The 26,655-nt window shown below is 37.1% G+C and overlaps 1 protein-coding gene across 1 annotated transcript; it reads left to right on the top strand.

Moving 5' to 3' along the window:
- The first annotated feature begins 3,211 nt into the window (after positions 1-3,211).
- alx4a (ALX homeobox 4a) lies at positions 3,212-26,289 on the top strand. The gene is made up of 4 exons (XM_077228353.1): positions 3,212-3,868; positions 17,084-17,397; positions 21,035-21,163; positions 22,378-26,289. The coding sequence occupies exons 1-4, from the start codon at positions 3,523-3,525 to the stop codon at positions 22,693-22,695; spliced, it is 1,107 nt and encodes a 368-aa protein (XP_077084468.1). The 5' UTR covers positions 3,212-3,522; the 3' UTR covers positions 22,696-26,289.
- The last annotated feature ends 366 nt before the right edge of the window (positions 26,290-26,655 follow it).

Here is a 26,655-nt window from a genome sequence, read left to right as displayed (position 1 = left end):
CAGGGTATGAGAGACTAGATAAAATAAAAAATAAAAAAAAAGTACAAAGAGGGCTAAATCTGTTTGCTTTTTATTCAGCGTGTAAATGATTGTTAACATGATGCGCGGACAATAAAAAGGGAGGCCTCTGGTGCTTCAGCTTGTGAGTCGCGCTTGTATGCAGCCGACCTATTGCATTGCGTTAATTATTATGATCGCAGGACGTTCACAACTACTCATTCATAAGGATGATGCATATTAGATTCGGTAAATTAATTAGCATATATCGAGTAACATGAAGAGGCGGTCTTTTTTGTCTGTATATTATGTGGGAAAAAAACCCCATTTCATATACACTTTTCTATTATGTTACTGCATGTTTTCAATGTATTAATTAAAATTGACAATAGTTTGGTATGATATATGATTAGCCTATACCTATCTTAAAAAGCAGTGAAAATATTTAAAATATTAATATTTCAAACACTTTAGCAAATTAGCAAAGATTTATATTTGGAGTCAAATACTGTTTTCACTTAAATAAAAATTAAGTAATTCAGAGTACATGAAAATACATGAAAAAAATTAAAAACATGAAAATGTAATACAAAGCATATTAAAAAGAATGACATTTAAATATAGCAACAAATCATACATCAGGCTATTTCAAAAATAGCCCACTTTAATGAAATGATCCTAGACACGTGCGTAGTGAAACATTTGATAGCCATAAATAACTCAAGAGACAATAGACCAAACATGTTAAAAAAAAGAGTGTTCAACATGAAAATTGAGACGGTTCTAACGGTTCTATGTTTATCATTCACGAGGGCAGTCTGAAAATCGAGACCTTAAACCCGAGTTAATTCAATTAGGCTACATTTTGCCCTGGGTTTGAAACGAATTTAATCAATGCACTTTTCTCTGAAAGTGAACTTTTGCACATGAACTAGAGAGTAAAAAACAAACAAACAAAAATGATTCCACATTCGATTGTACACTGCGCTGGTAAATTTACATTCAAACAATCTGACCAGTGAAAGAGTCGTCAACATGGGCTTAAAAAATCCGTAATTGCAAAGCGGAAAATATTATAAAATAAGCTATGGGAACTTTGAAATGTTTAGTAAATAAAGCACAAAAATGATTTAAGTGAAAAAATCATTTCGTTGGCATTTAATTACACTCGTTAAAGTTTAACTGTAAATGAGCGATTAAATTAAAACATAAAATAAAATAAAAAACAATAAGTCGCAATAACAGTGGCAGACAGGTAGGCTGATATTAGCAGTAGAAATGCTCATTTCAGTATTGTTACAACTGCAAGCAACCAATGTGGTGCATTGCAGTCAGAAATCCAATTAAGCTCATATTTCCTTTATTAATTCAAATATCTGGTTGCGCTGGACTGAATGGTCACTTAGTTTCAGACGATATGGATATCGCAACAATTGATGTACGAAAGAACTTCAATGCAGCACCAGAAATAAATGCTCTATTGAAATTTTTAAGGAAGGCAGCTTTAGCTGACACCGTTTTATGACTTTCTTATTTCCCCTCACTAACGTTTTCAGCTAAAGTGCTGCCTTCCAATGGCACTGAATACAAACACTTGTGTAACCTATTACTTTAAATAATCAAGGCGTCAAAATAATTGATAATCAAGCCATCGCAAAACACTCCAAATAAAAACATTCGAAAAATGAATCATATTTTGACACAAATTGCTGTGAGATATGCACTTTTATCGAATTACTCACAGGGGTTTCACTTTGCTGTATCAGTTCTGCATTAAACAGGGCCCTGCATATCCCCATTGCTGGAAATGTGTGTAATTTAGACAGGTGTGTTATCTTGACCAGGCTAGAGAAAGACAATAAGGTATGTTGGGCTGCGCAAAATCACACAATAAATTAGATTTAACCGTTATTTAACCAACTTAAAATGATGGCTCGTAATTGTATGGCTGTGTTGTTTTGAAAAGAAACTTGGACAGCCTATATATAAAATATATATATATATATACGTTTTGGTTATCGCATACAAATTAATAGACATCTCACATCTCAAAAACAAAATGCTCACCAGAATAGGCACCGGGACTGCTCTTTTCTGTGGATTTGGATAAATTGGGTCTTAACCTCTAACTCCAGATAAAATTGAGAACCTGCAAAGGTCACAGGTGTTGTTGTAAATGCATGCTTAGTGGAAACTTCAAATAAACAAGAGTGAGGACCGCAAATAATTGTTACAATGTAGGCTAGCAGAATAAAAGAGAAAAAGAAAAAAGAGAATAGGCCACACTTAAAAACGACATACACTTTTATAACATGAACCTATGAAATCAAAAAGATTTTGTACGCACATGTACTTATTAAATGTTAAATTAGCATAATTGATGCAAATGATGAGTTTCATAGTTCCATCATGTTTTAGGCTACTGCGTCAGATTTCACTGCCACCTCCACCAAACATGTTTCTTCAGCAAGCTTTGTTATTCCAATAAAAATGTAAAAGCTAAAAACATTCGTCATTTTTATATTGTAAACTGCTGAAATTAATTAAAACTACATAATTTTTCTTTTTAAATAAAAATACCTGGCAGACCATACCAACAACGCTAAAGCTAGTGTTTGCAAGAACACCTTCATTACAATAAATGAGAATTAATTCAGTGAGGTTACTGTGGCCTGAATCTTTCTATCTAGAAAACGTTTTACAGCAATATGTAGATTTAAGATATTTTATTCGAATTTATTCGGGTTTAATAGTATTGCTTTCAAATTGTATTACAATATTTAAATGCACAAAAAGGCATACGAAGTCGTTCATGATGGTGGCAAAGGCTTGATCAGATTTTTTTTTTAAACGTAAAAATGTGAAAATATATCTAACAGAAAAGAAAACCATAAGATTCTATCAGTGAAACACATCAGTGGTTTAAACACAACAAACATATAATCCCATATAGAGCTCAAACTTGTTTCTTTGTTGCATTGCAGGATAAAGTCTTAGTTAAAAAGCATTGCGAATCAACCATTAAATTGCTCCCTCCGTTCTGCCCTTCACATTCAATCAGTTATACAGTTCATATCCTAATGACATTAATGTCATGTGTTAAGTCCCCCCACATATTTCCAACAAAACATTTTTTTCTTCTTCTTAGCAAAGGTCTGACCTCACCCATTCATTTCATCTACATAATAACCGAGGAGATGTCTTGACGTGCGTAGTGGTCTATACCGAGGAGATCTGGACTGCATCTTCAGAAGACGCATTTTTCGTTACTCCTCTAACCTTAAGGGGGCTTTTTAGCTTTTGGTTAGCTATCCGTTTCTGGAAAACATCTGAATCATTGTATAACCAAAGCCAGCTGCTGCACAAGTCTATGCGTGCGTGTGTGAGTGTGTATGTGTGTTTTGGTTTGTACGAGGAAGAGGGAGAGAGTGTGAGCGTATCTGCTCGCTTTGCTCTCCAAAAAGGAAAAGAAAGGAAAAAAAATCAATTGGACGTCTTTTTCTTCCAGAAACTTTTTTTTTAGGAATGAACGCCGAGACGTGCGTTTCATACTGCGACATGACATCCATGGATTCATATTATAGCACATCTGCACCGCAAGGTAGGGATCACCAGGCGAACCCTTTCAGGACATTCCAGACGAGTGACACCAAATACAGCCCCGCTTTTCTGACCAACAAAGGTCAGGCGTACGGGGAAAAAGCTGGGAGCCCGTTCCAACAGGAATGCCAGTCATTGGATGCCACTGCTGGGGAAGGCACCTTTAACAAATACCACCTCTTCATGCAGAGGTCCTCCTGCAAAACTCCCCCAGACAGCAGCAAACTCCAGCAGAACAGCGGACACAACGGAGGGCTCATCGCCTGTTATGGTGAGTTTAAAATCAAGCATTTGTAAAATAGTCTTAGTATGAAGAGAAGCAACTCAAGATGTCTACTTTCTCGTTTCAAATAAATGCCCATCGTAACGTTCAACTGCAATGACATTAATGTTTTTATGACTCTGTTCAGACAGGGATAATCTGCAAATCCCTCTAATAAAAAGCTACAATTAGACCAGGTTATTTTACTTGAGATTCATATTGATAATCACATCAGAATGAAGTCCATCAGTAGGCTAATATTTACAAAGCACATGCAATTGACTTCACAACTTACTACCAATATAACTGGCTCAGCTCTTACAGTAACACAATTAGGATAAGGCATAACCTCCCCCGTTATTACATTTTACCTTTGAAGACTGAATCAAATTATATTTAATGCGATAATCTGAATTACAATTCTTAATACTGGATCTGAGGCAGACAATTGAATTAACACATTTTGGAAGGCAAACGAAAGTTATTTTAAACACTTTTACAAGTTGGCGACGACACATTAAGGATTTTGACAAATTCTCTCACTCTATATGACCGCATGCTCGGATCTGTAGCAATAGGCTACGCAATATGAAAGCCCACTGGGCTAACAAAGTCGAGACTTGGTGAACATGTTGCATAACTATAGGTTATAATATAGGCTAGCTCGTGCATTCGGCGAATTAAGTGTTGTGTTTTTATTTGGAATTAGTTAAAAGAAACTGCCGCGAGATGGCACAAAATAAAACACTTTAAAAAAAAATCAAGAGCAACTAAATCAAAACGCTTCTTTAACCATAACCTGTAAAATGAGGGTGGCTACTGAAATTGGTACAGTCATGTGCAGCTTCAATTATAAACTGTAAAGGCATTTAATTTTCAACAAATGTAACTATAATATTTCTTTCAACACGTTCTAGCAATCTGTGTACAAAGCTGTTCGTGGATGGAAACAAAATAATTAGCTACACGAGAGATTTTCTCAGGATTCCCGTCTTCCAATAATAATAATAATAATAATAATACAATAAGAATGACCATGTTATAAACATATAAATTCTAGAACAGGAGGGACAAACATTTAATAATATTTCCGGATACGGAAGCCAAATTTCTCTTTCAAACTATCTTAAGAGTTGGTAGCGGTAGCCCATAATGAGGTTGGAAAAATGTTTCAATGTGTCCATAAATGTCTTTGGCAAATGTTTGTTTTAGTTAATGCATTTTTAACAATGCACATATTTTAAAGTGACACTAATGTGTTTGAGATTAAACGATTTTTTCGACATAACAAGAAAAATGTCAGGTGTGCTGAGCGACCAGGCTATTAACGCTGTATGAACTGTCTGGAGTTTAACATAAAAGAAGAAAAAAGGCTTAAAAATCACAAAATAAGTAGTTTAAGACTGTATTGTTTTTGGATTATTCGAAAGCGGAAATATATTGACCAATTTAAGAAAAAATTAAGAGGAAAATCTTTGGAAAATAGAAAATATAGCCTACCGATAGTCATTCATGAACTAGCCTAAAATATCATAAACAACCTTTAAACATGATTCGACTTTCAAGAGTAAATCAAAAATGCATCTTCAGACATTGTCTACAATGACTTGGTATTTTCCCCACCTGAAATTACCAAAGCTTGCAATAGACTAAATAGGCTATATATAGCAGGACATGATAATCATTCAATAGTCTACCAGAAAGAAAAACATAACACTGGTTGCAATAAGAAAGGGCAAAACGAATAGGATGCATCTCAATCTGTTATAGGCCTAAGAAACTTGTGTCCTCTGAAAACTACAAGACATGACCTACGACAATTTTATATGGGGCAGAATGCCAAACGGGTTCATCTCTTAGCTTTAGTTGTCATAAAGATCGGAGGAAGAGCGTGCAAAAGAGACCGTATATAAATATAAGAACATGGCGATATTATTTTGAGTTGCAACATCGAAGAGAGGGGAAAAAAAAAAGAAAATAAATTAACAGAAGCAGCAGTAACACAATAACAACGTCATTAATAATAACACTTTTAGAGATAATATAGCCGTATTACAATTGTGATTTACACTTTAATACGACAAAATATAGCCTACAAAAGCCATGATTCGTTTACATCTGCAGCTTTCGGGAACGCGCTGCATAATAAACGGATGACGCAACGAGATATAGACATAGGCTACATTAGATTTAATAATGGTCTGTTGTGCAGATGTTTTCAAATAAAAGTCCTATTTCCAAAACTATAATTAAAACCTCTCTGACAGAAAAAAAGACCATAGGAGTTGATTAACCGAACCTTACAACTAGGCTAAATAGCAAATTTATCCAGTTTAATTTGAACTTAGCCTATATGTTTTATTATTCCATTTTTAATATGACATGATGTAACCGACTAGAAGTTGATTTGATTAATAAAGGCCTAATTGAATCTTATATGAACCAAAGTGTTATGACATTGCAAAATATATAAATGTAGGCTACATTAACAAAAGACATGTTACATTATATATTACTGTTTGTTCATAAATTAAAGTTATTATAAAGTTTTACTTTGTGATGGTAAGAAAAAACGTTCCAATTAATCCTCCATGTAATATGCTGAAAGTGTCAGTGGTAAAGTGATGGATTTACCATCAGCAGCTGGCTTTGACATATCTCATTCATGAAAAATAGCAAAAAGCATCACAATAGAAAACAGAAATTGAAAAACACATTCTTGTCCGTGTAAATAGGTTGCTGAGGAATGCATGCATTTGGTGGCATCCTGTAAACAACAGAATCTCCAGAGTTTCAGTTCAAAGGGATAGCTTATTTGTTTAATAAGGGATAATGAATGCATAAATGTAATTGATCTAGAGGTTAGTGAACTCTGATTAACTGACTTAAACTGAAAACACATTTTATCCATTTATATCTACACAGATGAATGGGTTAATGACTGTTTGTGTGCTATTTTTACGATATTAATATATTTCCAATGAACGTTGCCACAAATGGAACTCTTTTGAGACAGTATGTCAGCCATATAATTAGGAAAAAGCAAAGAATAACTATGCATTCTGACGAGATTGGCCGATACAGATAACTACCGTTCATTAGGGCAATGAAATTACAACATGTGTTCTAATTTGAAAAAACACTTTGATTGTCAAATAGTAAATCACAATTTAATATTCAGATGTGCATTTAAAACAAGAGCTTGTTAAAATGTAATGATTCATTCTGCTCTCAATAGACATCATTACAGCAACTCAAAAAGTACAACATACAAAGTGTCCTGCCAGAGAAATTATTCGGGCCAAAAAAAAAGTTGCTACGTAATTTATAATGTGTGATGCCTACATAGAGGAATTATAATAAGTTAGTGATTGAATGAATACATAAATGCCTATTTAAACCACGATACTTACCAAATCGAATGTGGCTTACATAATTCTGCAGTCACAGACTAACACTTGCATCAACTTCACATTTCCCCCGGGCATGATTATTATATGCCGAAGAGGGGATGTGGTTTTCAAAACAAGCTTTTGACTAATTCCTCCTTTGTGGTCAGCAGTAATAACACAAAGAAACGACACTATTAAAAAGGAGCCCTTCATCACCTCGTCAGTGAAACCCTAATATTAGTGAACATGAACACTAGAAATGTCCTTACCAAAAAAAAAAAAAAAATTAGATCACTATAGGTCAGATGTACATTGACAAGGTCCCTGTTACTCATGGAGCCCATGAAATGTCAAAGGATGATGACTTCATAAAACCTTGTAAAACAAATGCCCTGTACAAATACACAACATGTCACCATCACTGCCTTTGCAGTTGGCATGAGATGTTGATGGATGAGATCACAAACTTTTGGTAATATCAGCATTAAAAGGCAACAATTAAGGATGCACTCACAATGCAAGTACATGCTTTAGATCAGGTCATGATGAACAAGGTATTTAAGCTATTGAGCATTATAGAATATTGATATTTGAAATTAATAGGCTAAACTGTATTCATGGGCTAAATCATTTAGTGTTTACAGTGGAGATAATCAGATAAGAAATTATGTTAGTTTGATTAACAACCTATAGCACAACAGACAAAACTTATAGTTTTACTGTAAGGTTTGAAAAAAATACTTTTTCAGTATTATTTTGTACTTTTGTGGTGGTTTGTGTGAATCATTTAGGCTTAAGCTTGCTCATAGTTTGTTTTTACTGGCTCTGCTGAGTGCAACAGCAAAAAGCAAAATATTCTTCATAGTAGGTGGGGGAATGGCAGAGTTTAAAGTCTTTACTCCAATCAGTGTTTGAGACAACTACAAACAAATCAGACCTGATCCTAATTCAGTGGACTTTTGTGCTCTCAGTTTATCATTCAGAAAAACTCATAGTCTGAAAAAACTAAAACATACCAAATAGTCAAAACTGCGTAAAATAATAGTTGGAGATTACATTTTAATGATGGTGACTTTTTAGTTTAAAAGCCTTTTAAATTCCTAGGTTGTGTTCGTACGCTTTCATACATTCTCCCTGCTTGCAAATCTTTTTTAAGCACTCTTACTAAATAGCAAACTATAATTTATAAGAGCGTTTGGCTGATATGATGAATAACTATATGATAGGAAGTAGCTCAGCTGAATTTATTTAATGAGCATTCACAAGCAGAAATACCTTTTTCCGGTTGTAAAACACAAATTCTGCAGGTAGGGATAAGAAAAGTTCGAAAAATTGAAAAGTAAAAAAAAGCCACTTTTATCATATAAAAATAAATAGAAAACCATATCAATAAAAGTACATTATTAATGAGATATCACATGCATATAATGACATACTCTGCTATAAAGAAATAATAGTTTGATTTGTTGTACTGAAATATTATAATTTCTAATGAACGACATTTAATTTACACAACATCTGAAGTATATACTTTTAATGATATCAACTGTATGAATTATCACCATGTATTATATGAATTTACATTGGTAATAGTTTGCAATGTCTGTATTACTACACTATTGTAATTTGAAAAAATTATAACATAAACATGGAAATAGTCATAGTGGAACAGAAGTACTGCACAAAGAGGGGGGGAAAGCATATTCCCAGTCTGTTGATCTAAGGAGAGGTGACAAGGACTTGGGATCATTTTACCAGTTAAAAATTTGGCTTTGCAGTTTACTTTAGCCTCAGTGTGCTTGCCTGAGTGCGGCAAGTCGGCAGTAGGCTTCAAAGACAAGGCCTTTATTTAAACAGCATAATCTAACCCAAATAGATTCCCTCTAATGGGTCTTCAACTACTAGTGAACGGCTGAGCATTTAATCAAAGGTGAAAGCAATTTTTATGTGAGCAAATTGAAATGTGTTGTTTCAGATCTATACTATTGATTTGGAACTTATTGATAATATGAAAAGAAATGTAGACACATTCTTTCTTTTTTTGAAAGGGATAGTTTACAAAAAAAGGAAGACACTGTTTTTTACTCACCTTTGAGTTTTTCTGGACTCTGTGAATTGCAAAGTAGGATATTTTGAAGAATGTTGTGGTAACGCCACCGAACACTGTTGACTTTCATTGAATGGACATTTTTCATAATATCTTCTGTTTTTTTTATGCAGAAGAAAGCATACAATAAGTCATGAGTTTAAAAGTGAATACATTTAGGTTTTTCTAAAGTTTCTAATACTGTAATGTTTGCTTTTATGCTACTTCAGCGTTTGGGTCTTCTGTATTTTTTCTTGACATTATCATCTTACAAGACAGTGATTAGTTAGGTTTTTACAGCATTCCATAGTGCTTGTTAACTAGAGCACCGCTCCAATGTGGTTTCTAATGCCATCCAGGAGATTCCAAACTTTACTGAGGGTTTGGGAAATGCAATGTCAACTGCTTAACAAACAGAACAGTACAATAAAAAAAGAGAATAATACAAGGAAAGTTGTTGCAACATATTTAAACGGATTTAATTATGTAACCCTTGCACCAGAGACAACTGAGATATATTTGTGCCCAAGGACGTTCACAGCCGAAATCACTAAAATACTGCACTTACACAGAGTACTTTAACTCGCTATATTTTTTCAGAAAACCACCAAATCTAAACTCTAAACATACCTGTAAGAAAGGCATTAACCAAACCAAGTAGTGTTAGTAAAACCAGCTCAAAGAGTTTTGATCTGACACCCCATGTTTTCTTTTTGACGGTGCATATAGATTCAAACTGCATTTGATAAACATCCTCAGGTTTAAGCAGTCTTGAGTTCAAATACTTTTTGTACCGACACTCCAAGGGAGCCGGAGGAGCGGAGCGAGCTGTGATTTATCGCGAGAAGCCACTTAAAGGAAATGCTGTGTTTTCTTGCCCAGCATGTGCTCTTTGCTGCAGCCTGCTGGGATAAATCGTCCTTCAGGACTAGCTGTGCGTTTGGACTTCTCTGAGGATACCCATCAGTCTCACTACCGGGCGTTTTTTTTTCAGTCTGCACCAGCTGAGACGCAACTCTCCCTCTGAAACAACTGCTGTCTTGTGTGTGTATATGTCTGTTGAATAGAGTCATACAGTTTTCTCAGAAGTAGGCCTACGCAACTTCAAGAACGAGAGGTGACCCCTAAAACATAAAGCAAGTTATAGAAGGAGACAGTCTCTGTGGTTTGGTTGGGCTGAGTTTAGAATCGAGCTGCTGTTGTCACATCTGCCTTTGAGTATGTGATTTGCTCTGGTTTTGCAAATGGCTTCACGAGTAGACGTTTACTAATGAGGCTCCTTCTCTACTAATATCTTGTGGTGTCACGCTCACAATCACCAATAAAAAAAAATCTTTCACCATTTCCATATGCCACCAGCCAGAGTCATTCTTCATATCACAACCTATCAATCTCTTGCCGTGTCCGTCTGTAAGAGCCTGAAATAATTAGATGGTGGAAGGGAAGTTCAGACTGTTGGCCTGTCTTCAGAGCACAAAGCTGCCTATTACAATTCAATCCATATTTTAAGCACAGAAAACAAATCTAATTACTGATATAAATAAAAGCTTAGATGAGCAAACATTCTTTCTCGATTTCCTTTACCATTTGCTTTCAGTCATAATAACGATGAAACCCGGCCTCACTACGTCTTATTTATGCCTTTTAATTTTGGCATATTTCACCATTAACCCTTCACAGAGACCCCAGGTAGCCTAATTTATAGTGTTTCTTTTATTTGCCTGCTGCTGACCCTAACAATCAGATTCTGTAAAAAAGCATAGAGGATGCCCTGCCGCTTTACAGCTAGTTAAATTACACTTTGATGTGTTCCCCCGTTTTCAGCTGGTACTAAATGACTGCCCCTTGTAAAGATCTGACCCTTGCTAACTCACGGGGTCGAGCACCGACATCCTACAAAGCCAGGAACCACTGGCGTCTCCCATCGAAGGCAAGGCACCTTTTTAGTACAAGTGGATCTGGAACCACTGTGCTAGCCATTCATGCATATTTTATGAAAATATATAGTGGTGCCCTTTCCTCTTGATTTATAGGATATATCAAATGGCGACCCATTTGAAGATATTTTACTCTGGAGTCAGAGGTAAAAGTAGATGCTGTAAAGTAGGTTTACAAGCCCCATTCTTGTTACGCATACAGGTGTGAACCTACTCGGGTTAAAATGCCAATTAGTCTTTTTCCTGAACCTCACCGTCTCCTAACCTAGACCTGAACTTCTTGTCCTGCCCTGGTAAATGATGCAATGACTCTCTTACCTCACTAAACGGAAAAAGTCAAAGACTTAACACAAAAACATACTACATAACATGCATAATATGTTCAACGCAAATACAGTTCTAAAGTTTGGGATCAGAAGTCTTTTTTTACTCTGCAAAGATACTAAATTGATCAAAAGTGACAGTAAAGACATGATGTTACAAAGGATTTCCATTTCAATTGCTGTTCTTTACATAAAAAAAAATGTATCTCAGTTTCCACAAAAATATTAAGCAGCTCAACGGAGCATGTTTCTTGTGTACAAAATCAGCATATTACAATGATTTCTGCAGTATCATGAAAAACTGAAGACTGGAGTAATGATCCCATCACAGGAATGAATTACATTTTAAAATATTACAATTTAAAATAACTGTTTTATATTTGAATATGTTTTTATTTCAGAATATGTATTAAAATAGAAAACAGTTATTTCAAATTGTAATATTTTTTTCAAAATATGTTTGAATGTATTTTAATCAAATAAATGTAGACTTGTTAAACATAAGGGACTTCTTTCAAAAACATTTATAAATCTTACCAACGCCACACATTTGAATGGTAATGTAGGTTAGACCTTCAAAAACACCAAGCAAAATATTTAAAATATGTAATGAATAAATCAGAGAAATCAGTGATCAATAGCAATGAAAAAGCAAGTAGCCTAAAGATATGTGTAAAAAAGAAAATGGACAGTGAATAGATCCCTTGTTCAGTCAATTTAAGCTTTTGTAGGCAGTGCCAAAATTCAAAACATTTTATTTCTTCAATTCTGCTAAAATAATGTTCTCATTTGCAATTGACTGAAAAAAATAGGTGATTTTTCTGGTATTATCTGTGGTAGACATTTTTCCTAAAGCCAGATATGATCTCTTGAATCTTCAGTGTGTCTAACAGCACCACAACCAGGGTAAAACAGCATGACCATGTTCTGCTCTGCATTTTTTTGTTGCAATCTTCAACCACTACCCCCCTCAGAGCTCCAGTTCAAGACTTTTTCTATTCTGACAGAAACATTTTGCCGTGAGATTTCTTGCCCAGAAGGCAGGTCATGTTACTCGCCCATATGGTGGAGCTACGGGGCAGCCAAGTCTCTGTTCACCTTGAGCAGTGGGTTGAACCCTTGGTGGACTATGAGACTGTCACAATACTCTAGGTCTGCCAAAAGCCATCAGTGACACGGGGTATAAACAAGAGCCTTTGATCGCTAGGCCCCGATTTCAAACAGGCTGTCAGCTTTTCCGTGTGGGGGCAAAAGGCGTGAGGCATCTGAAGGGACAAGCTGAAAATATTTATGTTTGAGTAAATTCGCTGCTCCCTCTTGCTTAACAAGATGTGTCAGTCGTGGGCAAGAGGCAATGTGGGAACCATTATACCCCCAGGCCTGGCTCCATGTCTGTCATGGTTGTGCCCATGGTGCCTGCAAAAGGCAAATAGGGAGATAACCAAAAGGAAGCATATACAATGTGCTACGCGGTCAAGAACAGGAGCAGTTCCTAAGGCATATACCTACAAAAGGTAAAGACAAAAATGCTATATTTATCAAGCTGAAAGTCTCTAAAGCTAAAACGAAACAATATAGAGTTAAACAAAAGGATAGTTCACACAAAATGAAAATTGTCATTTACTCACACTAATATTGATCCAAAACCATGACTTTTTTTCTGTGCAACATAAAGAGAAATATCTCAGTAGCTAAGTTTATGTGCACCCAAACAATCTGTTTGTAAATGGATTAATGGCTCAATTAGACTGAAAGGCCTTCATATAAACATCCCAATCAATCAGATTGAACTTGACCCAAATAAATTGATCACATTGAAAGTGGTGGTGTAGACCTGAAATAATACGATCAATAGTATTTTCCCAATCGGATTAAAAAATAAGGAACTGGTCAGTGGAGGAAAACGAATATTTACAAAATATTTGCTAAAAAAAAAAGCTTTTTTGGCATATTTGTTAACTTTCCATTAAGGTATGTCATCAAGGCAAAAATTATATTTATACTCACAGTAGCTCCGGTGACATTACAGCGGTGGCTTTCTCTAGTTCTGAATGAGGATCAAATATAAATACAAACGTAAATGAAAATGTGAATCGAGTTACAAAGTTTAGGAAAGTTTATAGATTCCTATAAACAGAACTTTATGATCTGAAATCAAATTGGATTTATTTGGATTGAGGAAAATTAGCGCTTGTAAACATACCTAGATTTTTTTTGTCCATACAATGGAAGTCAACAGTCACCAAAATAGTTCCGTACCCAAGGTTCTTCAAAATATATTTTGTCTTTCATAGAAGAATGTCACGAGAGTGATTCATTTCATTTTATAGTGAACTATGCCTTTAAGAGAGAGATTCAACCAAAAGTCAAATGCCATTTAAAAAAGCTTTTTATTTTATGGAGTGTATTATAGATTAAGATCATGTTTTTTTTCCCTGTGGCAGAATCAATTTTCAAATCACTGACACCACAGGAGATTCACAAACCCACAAACTGTTGTCTTGATCACAGTTCACATGGTTATTGGCAACTGAAAGATTAAAACTTGATGGAGGAATGAAAGGCTGGTTGTGCCAATATGTTCTTGTTGCACACATTACCAGGGCTGGAATAACCCCATGGGCATTTGAGCATGCGCCCAGGGACAACATGTTTAGAGCGTGTATAAATCAGGGCTGTACAAATGGTTTCAAATAGTGGGAGATGTGAAAGAGTGAAAAGAGTGCAAAAATTTTACTTTTAGCTTGTTACTGGGGCAGTGCCTTCAAACGGTACAGATGTGTGGCTTATCTACCCCTAAATTAATTGTTTACCCAAAAGTTAAAATTCTGTTATTATTGTGTTCCAATGTTCCAAACCTGTATGAACACGAAAGAGGATATTTGAAGAATGTTTTAACCATACAATGAAAGTCAATGGGGTCCAAAACAACTTTAGACCCTGTTGACTGACATGTCATTTAAAAATACCTTGTTTTGTGTTCCACAGGAGAAAGAAAGTCATACAGGTTGTCAGATGCCAGAATTTTTGTTTCGATGGCCTTAAAGGGATAGTTCACCCAAAAAGGAAAATTAGCCCCAGATTTTCTAAACGTAAGCACAATATAAGTTATGCATTAGGCGCAAGTAGACTGCGTGTGGCCGGAAGGTAGTTATTTTACTTTATAAAGTTTTACATTTGGATATTTTTCTTACACAAACCGGATCGCTTTAGAAGGCCTTTATTCATACTTTGCACGTGACGTAACAAGTGCTGGCTGGCGGGCAAGAACGTCGTTCTCTAGCAATGAAACCCAGTAAACTAATGAAGGATCTTGCCAGGACGTCGCCAGTTTTAATATACAAAAGTTGGTGTTTTGAGGGGTAAACGACATGCCAGGTAGTTGTTGTAGGATTGGATGCACTACTATTCAACATAATCGGGTTAAGACCGTGAATGTAAACGCGCTCATTCCCTTAAAGTGAAAGTAGAAACGGACTGAGCTTTCAGCCTCTGTCACTGCATTAACGCCACATTCTCTCAGCGACGACGATGGATATATAACGGCATAGCGACTATATTAATTAACTGGCTTAATATTTCTCTTGTGGACCTACATTAATGACAGTAAAAAATTAGAATAATATTTCTTTTTAAACAAGTTTTTGAAGCTGCTTTTTATTTTCACAGATGGCAGAGTTGTGCTGTTCGTGAACTAAAGACTGCTATTTTGTTTCCATATCACATTAACAAAACATTTAATGACACTAATAACACTAAAAACAATACAATTACTAAATATTAATAATATCACTTAAATGATTTAGAGCACGGGCTGGTTTCGTCATTTTAGTGATGTTATTAATATTTAGTAATTGTATTGTTTTTAGTGTTATTAGTGTCATTAAACGTTCTGTTAATATGCTATGGAAACAAAATAGCCTCACTATATAATTGATTGTAGGCTAGTATTGGAAATTTGCAGTTTTTTCAGCGTTTGTTGCCCGCCAGGTATCCATGGTAGTCACGTGACTGCAAAGTATGAATTAACCCCCCGGAGCCGTGTGGAGCACTTTTATGATGGATAGATGCACTTTTTTGGACTTCAAAACAGACACAACCATTAACTGCTATTATAAAGCCTTGAAGAGCCAGGACATTTTTTAATATAACTCAGATTGTATTTGTCTGAAAGAAGAATGTCATATACACCTAGGATGACTTTAGGGTGAGCAAATCATATGCTTATTTTTACTTCTGAGGGTACTGCGCCAGTTACAAGCCATTGACAATCTCTCTCACGGGGTACCACAATACCCAAATCTGGCTCTGTACATTACCCTACATGGTCCTGTGAGGAGGTGAGAAAAGCATGTGTGCGAGTAGCATTTACCCATCTGCCCCTCAGCTCAAACCCGAGAAGGCTTTAATCAAGTCTCACATTAGAAAATGAACACACCTCAACACTGCATCACCTAAAATAACCGTCTGTCACTGAGCGCTGAGCTAAAGTAAGACATAAAGCTCAGGGTCGTCACTGGATCACATAAGAAGGGAACATTCCCAAAGGAACTCTAATCCAGCTTTACACCCTATTCCTCCTTGCAGCTAAATGAGTGAAACAGGGAGACACAGCCTAAAGTCTGCCAATACAGCCATCAAGTTTGTAAGCAATATTATTTGAGTGAGCATGCCAGTCTTTTCCACAAAGCACAGACAGGTAATGAGCACTGAGAGAGAGCTGAAGAAATGACCTAATGTACTGGAATCCTCACATTCATTGATCTGACTGAATTTATGACCGGCATGCTGACTGGGGTTTCACAGCTGAGCTGCTGTGTGTTTCCAGTGGCTTGACACAGAAAATTACTACTCTAGGGCCGGTAGTGCGGCCTCATTACGAGCCAAGCTCCATTTTGCACCCTTGCCACAGACTGTGTGTATGTTAGAGGCTACACTCATCAAGCAGGGTAGTAGTCTTCAAATTGTGCCCAAGTGGGAAACCGGTAATTTTCTATCAGTCTGCAATTACAGCCATGGTGTCTGTTACACATGAGTAGCTGATTTATGAGCCGAGACTGGCAATCGTTACTACATTCACGGGTCTTACAGATTCTCATTCCACACACTCACTACAGACCAAATAAAGAACAATCAAGATATTGGGATTGTTCATTGTCAGATCATGACACCCAAAAGTATTAAAGTATTACCTATATATATATTTTTTTAATTTCCAAACATCACTGTAAAAAATAGGGATGGTATTAAACATGAAATTACACCAGGTTTGAATGACTACTGATGATAGGAGAAGAATTGCTGTTAAACCAAGCCTCAAATGAAATAAAATCAAATTCAATTCAGGTCAATTAAATAATTGCACACAATATTTTGGTGATCAAATGATTCTACAGAATTGCTTCCCTCACATCATTTTCCTAATCATTTGTATTCAAGTAATGCACACAATGACCCTTCACAAATGTCTCTTTTTCTGTCTACAGGTAAAGACAGCACAGGGCTGACAGATTCTGAGTTGCCCCAAAACAGTGATCCTGCAGGGATGGATGGCAGCTACCTCAGCATAAAGGAGTCAGGAGTGAAGAGCCCTCAGCAGCCAAACTCAGATTTGGCTTCTCCGTTGTTGGACAAGGCCGAGGGAGAGAGCAACAAGGGCAAGAAAAGACGCAACCGTACCACCTTCACAAGCTATCAGCTAGAGGAGCTGGAGAAAGTCTTTCAGAAAACACACTATCCCGACGTCTACGCTCGGGAACAACTCGCACTGAGGACTGACCTGACAGAAGCTCGTGTACAGGTGTGAGCCACATTTACATTACCAAATTCAAAACATGTTTTGAATAACCATGTACAATGAGGCTAGATCAACAATTAAGTCTCTCTCTACTAATTTTAGTCCATTTGAGCTTTGAAAATGGAAGTCCTGTTAATATAGACCAAGAGGTATTTTCCAAAGTTGGTAAAAGAACAGCGACACTAGGAGGAAGAGTGATTACACTCAGTGCAAAGAATATTAAATGTAAATAGAGAATACAGAGAAAAAGCTGTTGAAGTTGGCCGTCACAAGAGATCATAAAGTAAAAAGGGGCTTTCAGATTAGACATGTCAGGGTCTGCTTTCATCTCGAGCCTCTACCTGAACCTCTGAGGCCAGCTGTATTAAAATCAGCCTAGGTCTGGAAAACCAGAACCTTTATGTGACCCACCCCTACCCCTACATTTGCATATAATCTCTCCAACACTACTGCTGCATTCCTGCATCAACAGACAGACCGGGAGATCCCTTTACCCGACCCCAAATGTGTGCTTTACTTAGAAGCCCTGGATTTACACTGTTTGTCTTTCATTAATGTCCCACTCAGGAAAGAATGTGTCCCTCCCTGCTCTCAAGGGTAGGTGAGACAATCTGGCCTGAAGTTCCTTCACATGGTGAGGGATGCTTATGACTTATATCCATGTACACGACTGGCTAGAACTAAAGAATAATGGGAAACATCTAAAGAACCACAATGGTTCAGTTCCAGAGACTATGAACACTGTCAAACCTTTCTGGAACTTACAAGTGAAGCCTTTTCTCATCTACTCTCTACTTTGGGACAGCACACAAAGATACCTATTTTTACTGCACATTACCCTGATGCCAACCATAACATTTTTTACAGCAACATGAAAAAACAAATGACTCATATGGCGAAAAGCAAGCTTAGGTAATTGCATGTGCTCCGACAGTGATGCATTTGTGCAAGCAACTAGAGTTAGTGTCTGGCTCGGTCATTTGCTGAACCAACCACTCCACCCTTTCTTTTCCCCATCAATTCCTGTTGCTTCTTTACTCTCCTCTTATTGAAGGCAAAAAGTCCCACATAATAATAATAAAAAGTCAATAAAGAAACAGTAGTTATGTACAATCAGACTTATTCAAATGCAGGAGTGTAAATTAATTTCTCCAAAAATTGGCGTAGATTGTTTTTTCTTTGCCTTTCTAAGAAAAATATCTGATAATATTAATATACTTACATGTCTGGATACATATGGTAAAAAGGGCTTAATATGCTATAAAGAGCATTTTAGTATAATAACAGTTCTGGAGGTCAAGAAACAAAAAAATTTATACATCTGGTAAAAGATTAAGGGCTTAATATGCTATAAATAGCATTTTAGTATAATTACAGTTCTGGAGGTCAAGAAACAAAAAAATGAATGATTCTGAAGTAGAAGAGGTGAGTTTGAGTGACAGCAGAGTCAGACCATCAATCCTAAAAGCTACTCTGGACTTCAAAGCTGTTTTTTCTGCTAGGTTTAGTTCAGTGTTTCTGTTCTTTCTCCCCTGGTGCTGGAACATAAATAAAGCTCCGTAATAAGCCTCTAAGCTGCTTTAGCTGTCAACATCTTTACCAATTACTGTGTTACTAGCCCGCATGGACAACTTACAAAAGATTAAAAAATACTTTTTCTACTACGTTTCTAACAGGTGCTGGTCAAAATTAGTTGACTTGTTAATGTTGGCAGCTTTGAACTTATTCACCAGCAACCACTAAGGGAAGAACGATTGGAAATATTTTAAAGAAACCAAAAAGCAAGCTCAAGGTTGCAACAACCACTTTTGACCAAAATACAGATCCAAATAACTCTCCATCTATGGTCTCTCTTGCTCCCTGTCAGTCTATAGTTCAAAGTGAACTTTTGGTGTAAGCATTATACAACACACCTCAGTATTGGCTCATCAGTATGAGAGATGCAAGGCAATCTTTCCACCACTCGTCTACGCGCCTCTACTGGGTTGGAGAGTCAGATATGGAAAGCCAGGGGCTTAAGAGTCAGGAAATTAAACATAGAATGAAAACAAACTCCATTTTGTACTTTCTTCCATCTTTCTTTTCGATCTCCCAACTTCCATGCTTAGATTTATGAAAGGAAAGACAGTCTGAGAAAAAGATAAATATAAAAACGGGAATAAAAATGCTGTGCAGACAATCATATCAAACGGACGTCTTTGCATTCTTAGATGCCCAGACGGTATCAAAACCTTGCATTATTTCAAAACACAAGGATGCAAGCGGAGAGCCACAAGAGTGATGATGCTCTCTGAAAAAACTGAGCAGAACAAATGTTCTTTTTTTCTCCAGGCAGTTAAGCTCTACAAACATATGATGTGGAGCCAAGGGACATTGATGTCCACAATCAAATTAAGTGCAAACAGAGCTAAGGTGCTATCAAGTTACAGTTAGAGATAGGCTGACATCTTACTGGCAATGGATGCAATAACCACAAACTGATTGACCAAAGGGCCATCCCCAGATCCAAGTTCAAGCTCCGTGACGAATTGAGATTGCAATACAAAAGAAAAACTCGGCTTGAAAAAAAAAAACTTTCCACTCCACAAATCAATAAACAGATACTTCCAAACAGAGAAGATCAGGGATTAAAAGAATGGAATTTTTGGCAGCTCTTCAGACTGCGAACCATGAGAAATCACTTTGTGTAATTTGTTCTCCAATTCCCAGATCTCTAAATAATCATCTCTATTCAGTGACACAATGCATATTTCTATAGAAAAGCAAATGTGAAATGTGAAAAAGTGTAGCTTGCCAGATAAAATCCAGTACTAACGGTTTGTTAAAAGGATGGTTTACCCCAAAATTATCATTATATCATTTACTCACTCTCAATTCATTCAAGCATGTGTGAATTTCATTCTTCTGTGGAACACAAAAGAAGATATTTTAAATGCATTTTCAGATGCTTTGGGGGTGCAAAACAACATTGGAGCCCACTTAATTTCATTGCATGATCAAAATATATTCCTTTGTGTTCAGCACAGAAATTAAAGTCATGCAGGTCTGGAATGACACAAGGGTGAGTAAATGATTTTCATTTTCAATTCACCTTTTCCTTACTAAAAGCTGAGCAGCAATCTCCTAATCCATCAAAGCAAGCGTGTGGTGGTAGAGCAGGAGGAGGAGTGAAACAGTTATTCGAAGCCTCTGGACCCGGTGGGTTCCTGCTTTCCCCTCCCTGCCCCCTGCTGCTGCTGCTAGCTCTGATAGAAAAGAAACTCGGAGGAGGCCATCACAATCTGTCAGCTCCCACAACATCAAACAATGGCCAGGTCTCCCCAAACTGTTTCCAGGAAAAGATGCTGATCTATAATACAGCCAAAAGGCTTCCTACATGAGATCTAGACTTACAACTAAAGTGGCAGACTCTCTAGGCACCAAAAAAGTGCAACTAGTCATTTGATACCAAATGAGTTACAAAATGTTTTCAAAATAGGAAGTTTGATAATAGATGTTTATTACTCCGTCAATAAATCTCCACTAAGAAAACATTTCCTCTCTATGATGTAACACCACAAGTGGCCAGTTTGCATGAGGTCACTTAATCACTTACTAATGGGATAATCCTCATGATTAAGGGTTGATGTCTTGCTTGCAGGTGTGGTTCCAAAACCGAAGAGCCAAGTGGCGGAAAAGAGAGCGTTTCGGACAGATGCAGCAGGTCCGGACACATTTTTCCACGGCCTATGAACTGCCTCTTCTCACTCGGCCTGAAAACTATGCTCAGGTATAGTGCTGGCTCCAGTAATAAATGAAAGTCAAGGAAATATCAGAAATGAATATTAATAGTTATTAATAATGCTGATTACTGATGGAAATTGTAAAAAATGTTAAGAAAAAAAGTTTCATTCCATTATCAGTTGTTTTAGTATATATATATATATTAGGAAAATATTCTTACAAAAGATGCGTTTATACAGACTTACATAGGAAAAACTGAAAACGTTTATCTTTCTATACATTCATTATCATATAAAGAACCAGGAACTTCACTGAAATAAGACCTGAATTAAGTTTTGTTTGTGTTTGATTCACTAATTTGAATCATTTGTTCAGGAACTGATTGTGCTTTATGTTTTTGATTCAGTAAAAAGTATAATACACTGGTCGTACTTTCTGTTTTGTACTGCAGATTCAGTACTGATGTTGCGGCGCCACTTAAGTAGCGCAGGCAGCCCTGTCAGAGTGTGTTATTAAGACTGTTTAGACAGGACGGACTGTCATAGTCGTTTTTTTTTTTTTAAGTTATCTTTATGATTATTAAGTTCACTTTTTAAAACCTAAAAAGAGTGAAGATTGGTGATGAATTTCAAATGAAAAACGGTAGGAAGGCAGACAACTGACAATTTCGAGACCTAAGGAAACACAATGTCGAGGTCAGGTCAGACCAGAGCTGTGGCCGAGGACGACACGCCTTCACAGGATAGCCAAAGAATCTCCTGGATTTATTATGAATATGTGGCCGGGTCGGAGGGCAGGGGTGGCTCTTTGGGGAGCACGCCTGCAGCTGTGGAATGCAGCTTTGCTCACATCTGGGGCATCTCCCTGAGAGGGCTTTCATCTCCCTCTACAGCCCTCCCTCAGACCCCCACCTCCCCAGGCCCCGAGGAGAATACAGCCCTATCAATTCACTCTGTGCTCCCTCCGCTCAGCAGAGGAGGTTACTCTGGGTGTTGAAGGAGCGCACAGAGACAGGCATTCCTCCTCCACACTAGTCAAGCAGCTCCCACTCAGACCAGATGAATGCCCCACAGCTCTTGATATATCTCCACATCGAGTACCACTGAGGATTCTGCACCTTCGCCGATGCAATATTTCAAAACAAAGAGTCAGACTTGAGAAATGCTCTCAAGACTAGAAGTTACATTAATGTTATTGATGCTGAGATTGCAGAATGTAAATGCAATATACCTTAACCTTCTGCATTTGACTTTGTTGCAGATTCAGAACCCTTCTTGGATAGGCAGCAGCAGTGCGGCATCTCCTGTGCCGGGCTGCGTCGTACCCTGCGACTCGGTCAATTCCTGCATGCCACCTCATCCACATGCTGCTAGCGGAGTGTCTGACTTCTTGGGTGTGCCCAGTCCTGGAGGTCACATGGGACAGACACACATGGGCAGCTTGTTTGGGAGTCCAGGGATGAGCACTGGCATTAATGGGTACGATCTAAACATGGACCCCGACAGGAAATCCTCCAGTATCGCCACACTGCGAATGAAAGCTAAAGAACACAGTGCAGCCATCTCTTGGGCTACATGACTCCCCCCAACTTTTGGAGGTTATCTCTGAAGTCCCTCAACAAACAAGAGAAGGAGCAGCAAATGTGAACATCAGTTAGCCACCAAAGCATGACCTGGGATCAAGAAGTGTGTGGATTGACAAAGACAAGAAAAAGTAATTGAGAAACCATGAGATTTTTTTTCGATTTGAAGTCCAGAGAGACTAGGGAAAATCAGAGATCATAAAACTGAGAATGTTCTGGCTTTAAGACAAGAAATACAAGACGACAGAAACTTGACATTTGAATGCATACAAGAATTAAATGAAAAAGAAAAAAGAAAAAAAAAACGAATGGAAAGAATACCCTGCACTTATCCGCCACTAGTGTCCCATTTGTAAACATGTAAATTTATCAAAACGCATCTGGCCTCTTTTTAATCTCAGCATAATCAAAACCTGTTAAATTCTTGTTCTGTCACAGACTCCTTTTTCTAAATATGCCTGCCTTGACAGTTCCAAAGGAAAAACAATACAGTTTCTCACAGTAAAAACTTTCCCATTGCAGCCTTTATCTAAACAATTATACAGTAGTAATCACTAGTTCCTAATATAAAATCTGACAAAATCCCTCAGTGAAAAATCACTAGTGCTACATTGATTCATTTGTTCATATTTCATTTGTCCTAGTAGAATTCAGCTATTTGATATGTACTACACATGCAGCAGTCTGAAAATTAGGTTGAATACTGGAACAAAAGTCTGTTGGGAGTGGGACATCGGGCATGATAACAGATAAATGTTAACAGGGCCTGGGGGTGACAGACAGCAGGCAGAAAAGAAAAGCATACCTCTCCTGCAGGTAACTAGGCGCTCGTAGCAGGCTTCCTCTTGCCTTAATGAATTGTGTCCGTACTACAAGTGCAATCTGCCAGTGCAAAGCCAAAGCAATACAGATAAAGACATAAAATAAACAGGTGGTGCTTTCTGTCCACACTGCAATCTATCTTTCTATTATTTGCGGTCTCATTTCAATTTCTCTGCAGGAAAGAGTTGTAATAAAGCTGTTTGGCAAGATTTGACAGCAGCTGGCTCTGAGACACAAACCTTGATTCCGTCATACCAACTTTCAAGTTGAATGTCAAACTTAACTAAGAACAACAATCTACAAAAAGGATGAGAAACTTTTGCTTTGCTATTTGTGTTTTGCAAATTACAATATTTTTGCATCTTTCAGTGAACTTTGGTGCCTTGGCTACTCTCCCCTCATTCTCCATGAAATTGCTGCCTGAAATTTGAGCCATGCTTCATTCTTTTTTTGGCAGAAGTCCTCATTGCACCATCTCAAATGAAACTATCAACTTGCCACATTATCCACTATGGCTCTGATTGAATGGAACCATTACTGGGTTTGGCGACAGAAATATAAAGCGAGCACCATTTCAAGGTACTGAGCTTTCTACTTTTCCCAAGTCAGATTTAGATCAGGTAAAACAAAGCTGTTTGAAATCTGGAGCTGAAGCTGATACGTTCTGCCCTTCGGAGAAGCCATTTCTAATTTGTAAATGAGAACCACATTTCCTTTCCTTCATTCTGCTGTGCAGCTTATCTGGATCCCTGGAGATATGTTTATACACACAACTTTTTCAATATAATACCAGAGCAGTGACTTACCTGGTTTGGGGGGGGCTGGGGGGGGTACAACATGGAATCGTGTTCCATATTGAGGTATTTTTCAGACCGACAGAAACTAGGCTTCATTACTTAATGTTTTTAAACAAAATGCATAATGGATTGGACAATATCATGTTAAAATCACTTTGTAAAGGAACCTCATTACATGAAGTTAATTAGAGATCACCTCCTTATATCTGCTCAGTCTTGTGCTCCAAGGTCTGGATATATAAAGTGTGTGTTCATCTCAAGACTGAGCATCTCATCACCGAGCCTAGCAAGGGACCTATTGAAAAAAAAATCAATGATAAATGTTAATATGCTCTTTAGTAGGACTAAAACTGGCACTTTTTACCAAAGCAGACCCTTCTTGCACTGATCCCATTCACCAGTGGCAGTTCAATCTCCAGTCCTCATTAAAAGCCATGAGAAGTTCTGCCAGAGCAGAATTGTGAGTCCTGACATTGTCACTTTTGGCCTTTAAGGGGTTACTGAGAGGGTGAAGCGACTATAGTGTTCCGGTGTTCTGGGAAAGGACAATCCACACAGCTGTGTGCGGGGTAATGCAAAACAAACATGCTTCGCACATGCTTCCCCTCAGCTGTCATGGCTCTTCTTTCAAAGCCCCATGCTGAACAGGGCCCGGCCTGCTACCCCAGCCAAAGCATCAGCCCTCAGTGACTCTGAGTCCATGCACAGCACTGCTCTCAGGCAGTCTTTTTAATTAACACCGAGACATCTGCAGAGAGGGATTCTGTGACAGGCTAACACAAAGCCCAGGCTGCTCTGTTCTATCTTTAACTATTCTGGAGCCGGGAGGGGCGTCGATGAAGCTCAGGTCAACACTATCATTAGTTTATGTAGTATCAGCACACTTACCATTAAATGAGCTAATATGCACAACAGAACACAACTCATTGCATTTGCTTTTCATACTCTTGTATTTCATACAAAGGTAAATCATAACTAAATATGTAAAAAGGTCAAGACAGTTCTGTAGAGATTGTACAAGATAAGAACAGAAATTTCTTGAAGGAAATGTTAATTGTACAGTACAATTGACAGTACCTTGCAGATGCCTACGAGTTACAGAGATGCTTAAATCTCTGTCCCATCTCTCAAAACTTATACTACTGAAGTAGGCATATCCAAGTACTAGAATAATATAATTCTTTGTTTTGTGTGTAGTCGCATGTACGGTTTTCTTGGATTCCTTTCTGGCATAAAATACCATTGGACCCGTTCTTTTGTAAAAAAAAAAAAAAAATCCTTATTAGAAATATATTATTTTATGTGTGACTAAGGGCTTTTGTTGTATTGTGGGTCTAGGTATAAAATGCGATTAATTTGGGTTTTTGGTATGTAAATGAACCTAAAATAGATGTGATGGCTTTAAGCTAAACATATGGCTTTTGAATCATTTCGAATAATTATTTACTTCCAAGCTTGTTTACGGTCTATATATATTGTGTGATTTACAACCGTAAGAGAAGTAATTGCACTTACAATTTTTTTTATTGTTGGAATTGCTTTGAGAACATCTGATTCAAGTGGAATATCACTATAAAATGTGTGTACACTCAATCAACTATCAAGTACTCTGAGAACGTACCGAGGGCTGGTAAATTAATTGTTCATGTGCATTTTCAGATTTGTTGTTGTTACAAGTTGTATATTTTGTTTAAAAAAAAAAAAAATGTAAGCCTTTAAAAAAAAAAAACACACACAAATGCTGATTTTGAGAGTCACTCTGCTCCAGGACATCAGACACACTGTTCTCAGAACATGATATAAAAGCCATTTTACATTAAAGACATATTGAAGACATGAAGTTCCTGTTGGATAGAGACTGCCATTACTAGGCTACATTTAAAAGTTTAACATTACAAGTGCTGGATATTCTACTATGGATGTTTCATTTCATTTGACATTTTCTGTGTGCTCATTTTTTGTTTCTCTAAATCCAGATGAATAAAAAAAACTAATCATACAAAATGTTCCTGTGCAATATATTAATAGCTGTATTCATAAAGTTCAATCCATAAAGTTTATAAATAAAAAACAGCATGAAAGTAGGCAAAAATTCTGAAAGCACCTTATTTTACTGTTGATATTTAACATTTGTAATATGTTAAATGCCTTCATAATGGTACTGCAAAAGTTTGACCAATCAGACAGTGCTTGATCACTAACCGAGGGCTCTTGGATAGGCCTGGATACTTCACTTTGATGCTGAGCTCAGAGATAAGTACTGAGATAAAGTAGACATTTTGTAAAAGTGACTGCTATACTCATATGACAGTTTTGCCTGTGGTATATAAAAAGCTT

Source organism: Siphateles boraxobius, unplaced genomic scaffold (assembly GCF_051911475.1).
Source record: "Siphateles boraxobius isolate OS27281-9 unplaced genomic scaffold, OSU_SipBor_1 130, whole genome shotgun sequence".
NCBI classification, from domain to species: Eukaryota; Metazoa; Chordata; class Actinopteri; order Cypriniformes; family Leuciscidae; genus Siphateles; species Siphateles boraxobius.
The sequence above is the reverse complement of the archived record's forward strand: the minus strand, read 5'-3'. Positions and strand labels throughout refer to the sequence as shown.

Coding starts and splice junctions, on each gene's coding strand:
- alx4a (XM_077228353.1), top strand. CDS start 3,523: ATGAACGCCGAGACGTGCGTTTCATACTGCGACATGACATCCATGGAT. Junction 3,869..17,083: donor AGGGCTCATCGCCTGTTATG/GTGAGTTTAAAA, acceptor TTCTGTCTACAG/GTAAAGACAGCACAGGGCTG. Junction 21,164..22,377: donor GGCCTGAAAACTATGCTCAG/GTATAGTGCTGG, acceptor ACTTTGTTGCAG/ATTCAGAACCCTTCTTGGAT.